The sequence below is a fragment of the Oncorhynchus tshawytscha genome, linkage group LG08 (genome assembly GCF_018296145.1).
Source record: "Oncorhynchus tshawytscha isolate Ot180627B linkage group LG08, Otsh_v2.0, whole genome shotgun sequence".
Taxonomy (NCBI): Eukaryota; Metazoa; Chordata; class Actinopteri; order Salmoniformes; family Salmonidae; genus Oncorhynchus; species Oncorhynchus tshawytscha.
In genome coordinates, this window is record NC_056436.1 from 25,644,525 (window position 1) to 25,656,256 (window position 11,732).

The window sequence follows — 11,732 nt, forward strand, 5'->3', positions numbered from 1 at the left end:
CACAACTCAAAAGTGAAACCAGACTACCTAAGTATGATTCTCAATCAGGGACAACGATTGACAGCTGCCTCTGAGAACCATACTAGGCCGAACACAGAAATCCCAAATTATAGAAAAACGAACATAGACAACCCACCCAACTCACGCCCTGACCATACTAAAACAAAGATATAATAACAGGACTAAGGTCAGAACGTGACAGTACCCCCCCTCCCCCCAAAGGTGCGGACTCCGGCCGCAAAACCTAAACCTATAGGGGAGGGTCTGGGTGGGTGTCTGTCCGCGGTGGCGGCTCTGGCATGGGACGTGGACCCCACTCCACCATAGTCCTTCTCCACCTCTCTATTCTATTGGCCTCTTAAGAGCGGCGCCCCTCGCCGCCGACCTCGGACTGGGGACCCTCGCCACGGGTCCCGAATGGACGGGAGATTCCGACAGCGCCGGAGAGGCGTGAGACTCCGGCAGCACCGGAGTGAAGGACGACTCCGGCAGCGCCGGACAGGCGGGAGCACCTGTAGGGAGGAGACAGAGAGACAGCCTGGTGCGTTGGGCTGCCACGGGGCCCACCAGGCTGGGGAGACCTACAGGAGGCCTGGTGCATGGAGGAGGCACCGGATGGACCGGGCTGTGGGGGGAGCACTGGAGCTCTGGTGCGCAGCCTTGGCACCACTCCTCCAGGCTGGATGACCACTTTAGCCCGGACCCTCCCGAGTGCAGGCACAGGTTGAACCGGGCTGTGGGTAAGCACTGGAGATCTGGTGCATACCACTCACACCTCTCCCTTCGGCTCAATACCCACATTCGCCCGGCACGGGTGGAGCGCAGGCATAGAACGCACTGCACCCTCCCAGCGCCTTGGAGACACAGCACGCAGCGCCGGCGCAGGATACCCTGGACCGAAACGGCGTACTGGAGACCAAACACGCTGGGCTGGCACAACACGCCCTGGCTGGATGCCTACTCTCGCATGGCACTTGTGGGGGGCTGGCCTATAGCCCGCCGGGCTATGAGCGCGTACTGGCGACACCGTACATTTGACCGCATAATACGGTGCCTGACCAGTAATGCGCTTCTTCCGATAAGCACGAGGAGTGGGCTCAGGTCTCCAACCTTACTCTGCCCCACTCCCCGTGTGCCCCCTCCCAAAAAAATGTTGGTGCTGCCTCTCGTGCCTGTCGCACTGCCATGCTGCCTCCTCATATCGCCGACAGTCAGCTTTCGCTGCCTCCAGCTCTGCCGGCGATATTCCCCAGCCTGTGCCCAGTGTCCCTTGCCGTCAAGTATCTCCTCCCATGTCCAGGAGTCCGGAGATCGCTGCTGCCCGCTACCACGCTGCTTGGTCCTTGGTTGGTGGGTGTTTCTGTAAGGGTTCTCGTCCTCCTCTTCTGAGGAGGAGTAGTGAGAAGGATCAGAGGACCAATGCGCAGCGTGGTAAGTGTCCATAATGTTTAATCAAAATTAACACGGAAATACAAAACAATAAACATGACTCAACGACACAAACTAAACAGTCCCGTGTGGCACAAACACTGACACGGAAAATAAACACCCACAACTCAAAAGTGAAACCAGGCTACCTAAGTATGATTCTCAATCAGGGACAACGATTGACAGCTGCCCCTGATTGAGAACCATACTAGGCCGAACACAGAAATCCCAAATTATAGAAAAAAGAACATAGACAACCCACCCAACTCACCATACTAAAACAAAGATATAATAACAGAACTAAGGTCAGAACGTGACACCATGGCCTAAATACTCACCAGACATGTCACACATTGAGCCAGTTTGGGATGTTCTGGAATGATGTGTACGACAGCGTGTTCCAGTTCCTGCCAATATCCAGCAATTTCGCCCAGACATTTTAGAGGAGTGGGATAACATTCAACAGCTTGTCGTGCTGCGTGAGGCAAATGGTCACACCAGATACTGACTGGTTTTCTAATCCACCCCGCTACATTTTTTAAGGTATCTGTGACTAACAGATGCATATCTATTCAGTCATGTGAAACCCAGGTATCTAACTTTTGCTTATCACAATATTGATTGATTGAACTGGGACTTTTTATGCCTGTTTCTGGAATTTTGAATAAACTTGCTTTATTGTTCTGAAACCCTATGTCATCAAATAGTCTTACAAGTGCATGTTGTTTTACTCTAGGTTTCTGAGATTGACTTGATTGAATGAGGATTTTTAGCATTGGTTAATTTGTCCATTGTGACCCCGAGTTGCTGGAATAAAAGAACCTGAGACCGAACTATAGGTACTGAGTGCATTGGTCAGCGTCATAAGAGGGGTGATTCTGGGCTTAGTCAATCCACGAAATAGTGGCCTCTCATAGTGGGCTACGGTGGAAGCTCTGGCCTGGACGATCCTGGTGGAATGAGAGCGAGGCAGCATAGGCACTAGGCACTGAGGATAGCCCACTTTACCATATGGCCCTTACTGTTGAGTTTGAGGAACAGTCCCTAGCTGTAAACTAGCTCAGTGGTAAAGCAGAGTGGCATCAATCAGATCTGGGGGATGAATGACAAGGGATAACTGACTGCTATTGGGTAGGCAGGGTCAAGTTGTTCATTTTGCAGAGGTGGTATTTTAGCTTTGCCACTCCAACAGCACCCTGGTGAGAGCACTGGGAATGGACAAGCAAAATATTTTGCGCCCCTGTCTTTTACAAAGTGGGTACTGCTTATCTCAGGTCGGCATCAGCGCTCACCTAAAACCCCCATATGCCACTGGTTGAGAGAAATTGTCATTGTTTTGGGGCAGAATTGTGTAAGGTTTTATGTTTTGTTGTTGGAGGTGCGTCTTATTCAGTTTACCTCAGACAATGTGTCCGCCTAATCCTGCCTAATGAGCGGGTCGGCCGTGGTCTTATGCAACCATACCAAACATAACATATCATAATGATGTGAGTATCCTGGATTTAAGTGTACTGTTACGTCTAGTCTATGAGACCAGGCTGCCACGCGAGCCCACCCTGTCCTGCTGCAGCCTATAAATGGAAGTGTTTTTACGATATGCAGACGTGATCTGTACTGTCATGAGAGTAGATCGATTCCTTTCAGTTCACACATATTTTTCTATCTGGCTTCAGCAGGTAGGTCTTTATGCATGCTTTATTTTGCCTCTGCATACTGAAAGTTTACTTATGATGTCAAATGTTTTCATTTACAAAATATACTTGGCAATTTTATATATATATATACATAAATGCCGACTGTATTTCTAACCTTTTACCCAATTTTTGTTAATGGTAGATAGAGATAATGTGACAATTAAACGCCTTTAAATATTGTAGAGTACCCGGCGGGATGTGGCCAGACCAAGACTCGAACCATGGTCAAGCGATAGTCAAACCAATACTTCAACCGTTATGCTAAGAGGTCCAAACCTCTTGCTGAGATCGCTAGGTGTTGGGTTAATATCGCTACAATATTTAACAATGCAGCAGATTGAACACAATCAGTTTAGAACACATTGCAAATGTAGTAAGTGACCATCTGTCTCTTTGTAGCAATGAGGACCCTGTGGACCAGCAACACCCCAGGAATAGGATCCACTAAACCAGAATCTCCAGTGGAACACAGTGGAAAGACAACATCAGCTGGAAGAAAGTTTAAACAATTTACACTGCCCCCTATCCTTAGACGGAATTCCAAGAGCAACAGCCACGTCTCCTTTCCAGATGTACCCAACACATCTAGTCTTATAGCTGCCCCCCAGAAGGGTGAGTGAAACCTACAACGAGTTCTCCCCTTCTCTATTTGTAATTCCATGTCTTTTAAAAAAAACATGTTATAATTCTTAGGTTATCATAAAAATCCCAGATATTAAATGTACATTTTTCTCATTACTGATTTATTTGTGTATACCACATCTGTAGATAGTTCTAACCAATGATGTAAAAGTACTTTAAAGTACTACTTAAGTAGTTTTTTGGGGTAGCTGTACTTTACTTTACTATTTATATTTTTTGACCATTTTTACTTGGAATTCACTACATTCCTAAAGAAAATGTACTTTTTACTCCATACATTTTCCCTGACACCCAAAAATACTTGTTACATGATTAATGCTTATCAGGACAGGAAAATTGTCAAATTCATGCCCTTATCAAGAATACAGGTGGTCATCCCTACTGCCTCTGGTCTGTCATACCTACTAAATATAAGTGCATTGTTTGTAAATAATGTCTGAGGGTTGGAGTGTACAAGAAAATGGAGCCATCTGCTTTGCTTAATATAAGGACTTTGAAATTATTTATGCTTCAACTTTAACTTCTGATACCTAAGTATATTTTAGCAATTACATTTACTTTTGATACTTAAGTATAGTTTAAAACAAATACTTTTAGACTTTTACTCAAGTAAGTAAGTATTTTGCTGGGTGACTTTCACTTTTACTTGAGTAACCTTATATTAAGGTATCTATACTTTTACTCAAGTATGACAATTGGGTACTTTTTCCACCACTGGTTCTAACACGTCATACATTCGTATGTACATGTTTTATGGCAAATAGTTTAGACACTGTAAACACAACACTGTTTTTGTTGTCTTTTCCCTCAGAGTTGCTGACTTTTGAGCAGAACCTTGAGAGAAATCGCCTCTCTGCTGCTGGCCAACAGCTGATAGACAGAGAGGAGCATCTATATGGACGGATCTCAGAAGTAGTTCAGCCGACCACAGAGAGGGAGAAGGAGAAAGAGCAGCTCGCCAGAGATCGCAAAGCCCTCCTCAGCCACATAGACCTGGCTGTGAAGAGTTCTCTCAGTCCGGACAAAGACCGTCTGGAAGCTCTGAAGTCTGCAGTGAAGGCTATCCTACAGGAGGAGGAGCAGGATAGGCGATGGCTGAAGCAGGAGAGTAAACAGCCTTTCTGGAGGCCCAGTGAGTGTAGACGTCACCACGACACTGTCATCCAGAGCCTGGTGGAGGAGTGTATGGTCAATGCCGAATTGCCCCCCAAAGAGAGCAACAAGCTACGCTCCTCCCTGCAGAGGGACATCTGTGGGAAGGGCAGACGCCTGCAGGAGGACCTGCTGATGGTGGTGAAGGATGTGAAGGGCTGTTATCCAGAGGACATGGATATCTGCAACCTGTATGGAAAAATGTACCACCAAGCCTTCAGTGCAGGGATGAGAAAGATTGCAGAGTATGGACTGGACATGATTGACTGTTCTTACCTCCTGCATTGGGTGAATGTTGCCTACCCAGAGTGAGTGATATCTTATTTTTGTTTGCTTATTCAAATACTATATAAGGAGGTTAGGAGATATGACTGACTAACATAGTAACTCCTGGTTTTTGTCTTAGGATTCTACAAAATCTGGAACTGACCAAGGCGATAAACCCTGAAGCGTTGGGAAAGCTGTTGACTGAAGAGTTAACAACACACCTGGAGAATCAATATCTTACTCACCAAGAGGTAAATATTATTTAATATAAATGTGTCCTGCAAATTGGAGCACAGCTTTCTGACCCATGTGTTTATGTTTTCGAACAGAAAAATATTAGCTTTACCCACCTAGATGTGAATAATTGATTGTAGATAATTTTTTTTAAAGTTACATTTTCAGTAATTATCCCAGAGATAAATATATCCCTTGTTAGATAATGCATGGTTTTGTTTATGCTCTATTTTCAGACAGAGGTGCAGACATTGATCAACAAAGTGCTGCATGTAGAGGAGCAAGCCTGGAGGGAGGGATCTGTGCCAGAGCTCAGAGACAACTGTTACTTTAGCCCCTTGGCCATCGATGTCATTCAGGTAGATATGATATAGGAAATATTTGGCATCTTCATGCCTATATTGCTCTTACTATTCAGTTAGTCACAAATTACGTTGTTTATTTCAACAGAGATGAATTTCAAATGGAAAGGTCACTTATTCTCCATCTTTAATTAACCAGCTCACTTTCTATTTCTCTGTCCCTTGTCGTGGTAATTTCCTGTATTACAAAGTGATTGGAGAGTTTACAAACCACACACAAGTCAGAGTTATACTTTAAACTTCATCTTTGAATAATATGAGCTTCACCATAGCCCTTTTACTCTCAGATCAATTCAGTGTCTATAAATGAATTCTGAGTGTCAACATAATGGCAACTGAGATCTTTTATAGCAAAGATCCACCCCCTAGTCGACATGACAAACCACAGGTCTTAGGAAAACTGCACAAAGGAAGACTTTTACTTGAGAGAGGAGTATCCCATATCCAGACAGCATTATTTATACATTATCGTTTAGTTTTCTCTCTAAGATAAGGTTCTAATCTCGTTCTTGGTACTTCATATTACCAAAACATTACCTCATCCAATGGCATATTAATTGTCAATTCTAGATACACCCATCTCAAATACACCCCCTCCTGGACAAGCTCACAGAGGAGAGTGAGCCTCTAGGTCTTATACTAGGTCAAGAGAAGGGCAACATCAGAGGGGACATACAATGGTTCCAGACACTGCCATACTCTTCCCCCAAATGGGAAAAGTATGGAGTGACTGGTGTACAGACATTGTGGAGCCAACTAACTGGTTCCCCATTAATCACGCCATCCCTTCACATGGTTTAGGAATAGTTACACACATTCACAGATAAGACAAGCCTGACCTCTCCCCTCTCTGGGCCCCAAGTAACTGAGCCCTAGCTGGGAAGGGATAACTGCAAACTGCCAACCCTATAGTCCAAAGAGATACATTCTAATAACAAATATCTCACAAGCATATTGTGAAAATAAAACATCTTATCTATGTTACCCAACTAATTCTGATTCATCCCCAACACCCTTTAGTTTGTTCATGCTGCATTCGAATCAGTAGAGACAGTTTTGGGAGACACGTCCAAAGTCCAGATGATTGCGTGCCTGTTGAAGGACTTCTTGAATAGGTAATATAAGCTATTTGCAGGACAGAATTGCATGTTATGAATCATGAAGTAACAATGCATTGTGTTGTATTCTACTCCAAATACTATCAAATCAAGATGATCTATTACTAATGTACCAAATTACACACTTCCAGCTACAAGAAATTCCAGGAGAAAGTTCTCCAGGGAAGCAACAATAGAAACAGCAGAACTGTGATAATGGCCAATCTTTCCTGTGTTGAACAATTTAGGTATGTTTTATTTTCTCTTTATGTGATGTGATGTCCAAATTGATAGGACCACCATGACATAATCTAGTCATCTAATTTGATCAAATCAAACTTTATTTGTCACATGCTCCGAATACAAGTGTAGACATTATCGGGAAATGCTTATTTACAAGCCCTTAACCAGCAGTACAGTTCAAGAAGAGTTATGAAAATATTTGCCAAAATAAATGGGGGTTGGGGGGTCAATGTAATTGCCTGGTGGCAATTTTATTAATTGTCCAGCAGTCTTTTGGCTTGGGGGTAGAAGCTGTTAAGCAGTCTTTTGGTCCTAGACTTGGCACTCCGGTGCCGCTTGCCATGCAGTAGCGGAGAAAAAAGTATATGACTTGGGTGACTGGAGTCCCTGACAATTTTATGGGCTTTCCTCTGACACCGCCTATTATATAGGTCCTAGATAGCAGGAAGCTTGGCCCCAGTGATGTACTGGGCCTTACACACTACCCTCTGTAGCGCTTTTACAGTCAGATGCCGAGTAGTTGCCATACCAGGCGGTTACGCAACCGGTCATGATGCTCTCGATGGTGCAGCTGTAGAACATTTTGAGGATCTGGGGACCCATGCCAAATCTTTTCAGTCTCCTGAGGGGGAAAATGTTTTGTCGTGCCCTCTTCACGACTGTCTTGGTGTGTTTGGACCATGAAAGTTCATTGGTGATGTGGACACCAAGGAACTTGAAACTCTCGACCCGTTCCACTACAGCCTTGTTGATGTTAATGGGTACCTGTTCAGCCCGCCTTTTCCTGTAGTCTCCGATCAGCTCCTTTGTCTTGCTCACATTGAGGGAGAGGTTGTTGTCCTGGCACCACACTGCCAGTTCTCTGACCTCCTCCCTATAGGCTCTCATCGTTGTTGATGATCAGGCCTACCACTGTTGTATGGTCAGCAAACTTTATGATGGTGTTGGAGTCGTGTTTGGCCACGCTGTCGTGGGTGAACAGGGAGTACAGGAGTGGACTAAGTACACACCCCTGAGGGGCCCCAGGGTTGATGATCAGCGTGGCAGACGTGTTGTTGCCTACCCTTACCACCTGAGGGCGGCCCGTCAGGAAGTCCAGGATCCAGATGCAGAAGAAGGTTTTTAGTCCCAGGGTCCTTAGGTTAGTGATGAGCTTTGTGAGCACTATGGTGTTGAACGCTGAGCTGTAGACAATGAACAGTATTCTCACATAGATATTCCTTTTGTCCAGGTGGGAAAGGGCAGTGTGGAGTGCAATTGAGATTGTGGGAGCGATATGTGAATTGGAGTGGGTCTAGTGTATCCGGGAGGGTGCTGTTGATGTGAGCCATGACCAGCCTTTCAAAGCACGTCGTGGCTACCGACGTGAGTACTACGTGGTGGTAATAATTTAGGCAGGTTACCTTCGCTTCTTTATCCGTGTCTTCGTTCAACCACGACTCAGTGAAACATAAGATATTACAGTTCCTAATGTCCCGTTGGTAGGATAATCGTAATCGTAGGTCATCAATTTCATGATTGCATGTTAGCAAGTAGAACGGAAGGCAGTAGAAGTTTACTCGCTCGCCTACGGAATCTCAGAAGGCAGCCCGATCTGCGTCCTCTTTTCCTCTGTGTTTTCTTCACGTAAATGACAGGGATTTGGGCCTGTTCACGGGAGAGCAGTATATCCTTCTCGTCGGTCTTGTTGAAGGAAAAAGCTTCTTCCAGTTCGTCGTGAGTAATCGCTGTTCTGAAGTCCAGAAGATATTTTCGGTCCTAAGAGACGGTAGCAGCAACATTATGTACAAAATCAAGTTAAAAAATAAGTTACAAACAACGCAAAAAAGCTAACAAAATAGCACAATTGGTCAGGAGCATGTAAAATATCAGCCATTCTCTTCAGAGCCGTCTTATTAAGTCATTCTACCTGTATGATTCCACACAGGGACTATATTGTGAAGAAAGCAGATCTCTTCCCAGTGGATATAAAGGAATGCTGTTTGTCCATAGTAGCTGATATGAAAAATTGTGGCTACAGATATTTAACAAGCCCCATACACAAGGACCTCAAGGTATTGCTGACTTACACATCTAAAATCCAGGCTTTGTGAAAAGTTTGACTTTGCATCTGAGAAAAGGAAGTCATATAAAGTGGAATGTACCTACTAGCCTGTCATTGTTCTTGATATTGATCTGTTGTCTATCTGCCTCTTCCTCTCCCCACACACACACACACACACACACACACACACACACACCACACACACACACAGTCTCAGTACAGAAGTCTGGGAACGCCCATATGGTTGGAGAAGAAACATGTGTTTGAGAAGCTGTTGGAAGGAATTAACAAACACACCCAGGATGTTATGGGCCTGACTGACTCCTGCCATCAGGTAAATTGATTGACAGATCGATTGAAAGATGTAATGGCTGATTTATTGACAGATTGAGAAGTTGATTGATTGAATGGCTGGTTATGAAGGAGCTGCTGAGCCAGCTGCACTTGGAGGTGACAGTGGAGTACGTGAGGAGGCTACTGAAGAGGAAGATCAAGCTGAGAGACAAAGAGATGCAGGAGCAGGCTGCCAGGTCGGTGTGGGAGGATGGCCAGAGACTAAACCAACTTTTCACTGAAGCGGTGAGAATACACGTACACGGACGCGCGCACACACACACACACACACACAGGAGAATAACATTAAGACTGTTTTCACAGGGTTCCAGGGAGGAGTGGCTGAGTGACATTCTGGCCAGGATTGCTGAAGTGCTGAAACTCCAAGACATTTCCTCCATACAGCTGGAAATAGTAACTCTGGGGCAAGCTTACCCTGATCTCAGGTTGAATTGTCATACTTCTTACTCACATAAACTGTTATTACACAACACTGTCGCTATGTGATTTTGTATCTCCTTTGCATACTATGTAGTGATGGCTGATATTGATACAGAAATAATTCAGGTCATAATGCTAAATTCAGTTAAAGTTCATTGCACAAGGCCAATAACACACTGCAGATGATTCTGTGTTTGAATTGAACAACAGATGAGCTCACCCTTTTCCCCTTTGACCCACAGTGACGTCCAGGTGACCGCCCTGCTTAGCCTCAAGTCCAACCTTTCTGCCTCAGCTGTGAAGAGGATAAAGAAGACCCTCCTGGATATCCAAGACACCACCAGCTCCCAGGATGGCCCATCCTTTTTCTCCAAGGTATTGGGTTTCCACTAGTCACCACTAGCATTTTGGTCTTAATGTAATGTTAGGGTTAGTCATGAGGTTAGCAGTGTGGTTAGGGTTAAGGTTAAGGCTAGAGTTTTAAAATCATATTTTGACACGAGAAATTGTAAAAATGGTTATGGTTTATGATTTTGTGGCTGTGGGAACTAGTGACAACAGGTCAAATGATTGTTGAACATTCTTGAGTCAAGTCTGTAGTGTATTAGATTGTTGCAAAATAGCTTGCCTTTTGTATATGGGCATTCTTAAAGGGACTTATTTCACATTGCTGTGTCTTATGAGCCTTTGAGGGTGCTGTGAAAAGTAGACATTTGTTATATTGTACAATACGGTTATTTTAGGTTACTGCAGTTTTTTCTTCCATGAGAATACTGTGTTCTTATTGCTTCTTATAGATTTGTATGTTGTATTTTGCATGTTTAATTATTTATGTAATAAAAAGGACTACGCATTACATCTGTAAGGCACCTCTGTATAGTTCCCTGTCATTTCTTCTTCATGGATTCAAGAAGTACGAGTTTATTGAGTGTTTCCTTCCTTACTCAAGGATTTCCCTCAAATTGGCTAGTCAACCATTCTAAGTCATTGTTACTATTTTGTCAACGACAAAGGGAAGTGTACACCACTAAGTACTTGTCTAGCCGACTGTGATTTGTTTTGTGTATCAGTTCCAAGGTAAATGCTCACATTACCAGTAAGCTGCCTATTACTTTGGAAAGAGGAAGGAAACAACATTAACAGGATAGGCTGCCAATACTTCCAGGTTAATGTCTCTAGCTCCCCTGGAAGACTGTCAGTGTTTTGATAATATGTTGTGATAAGGATTTAAGGGGAAACACCAGACCTTGATGATAATATCCCCTGGGATTCAATTGAGGAAGCATGCAGTTGGTGGCTTTTCAATTTAAAAAGACAAGCTAAATTCCATCCTATGTCTCTAATGGGACCATCCAAAACGCATTCAAATTGAGTTACTGATTACTGTATGTGTTGTGAATTACTATACGTTTTGGAATTTACAATATTAGATAACTACTCCCACAAGCCAAGCAGACTGTTCGGGGCTTCTCCTTCTCAGGAGAAGAGCAATGACCAATAGCCTTACTGCCTATCTCCATCTACAGGGCACTATTGGTTATACACTCATTGCACATGAACAAGTCATTCCACAAGGCATGTTTTAGGATTAAAACACTTGACCTCAAAACGAAAAACTTGATTTTATCCAATTTCAGATATATCTTATTATTTATATTTGATACATTAAAAATAATAAGTACCTTTACATATTTTGCCAACTTTTTAAACAGAGCTCCAAATATTGTGCGGTCGGTTGCGAACTTGAAGGTCATGTTTAGTGCGGTCATCCACCTGAGGCGTCCCACCCTCAGCA

The 11,732-nt window shown here is 44.0% G+C and overlaps 1 protein-coding gene across 1 annotated transcript; it reads left to right on the plus strand.

Annotated features, from left to right (window-relative positions):
• The first annotated feature begins 2,972 nt into the window (after positions 1–2,972).
• LOC112246803 (tumor necrosis factor alpha-induced protein 2-like) lies at positions 2,973–10,812 on the plus strand. Its single transcript, XM_024415340.2, has 12 exons — positions 2,973–3,104; positions 3,522–3,734; positions 4,576–5,224; positions 5,323–5,434; positions 5,654–5,776; positions 6,800–6,894; positions 7,029–7,124; positions 9,047–9,173; positions 9,375–9,497; positions 9,587–9,742; positions 9,821–9,942; positions 10,180–10,812. The coding sequence occupies exons 2-12, from the start codon at positions 3,524–3,526 to the stop codon at positions 10,328–10,330; spliced, it is 1,965 nt and encodes a 654-aa protein (XP_024271108.1). The 5' UTR covers positions 2,973–3,104; positions 3,522–3,523; the 3' UTR covers positions 10,331–10,812.
• The last annotated feature ends 920 nt before the right edge of the window (positions 10,813–11,732 follow it).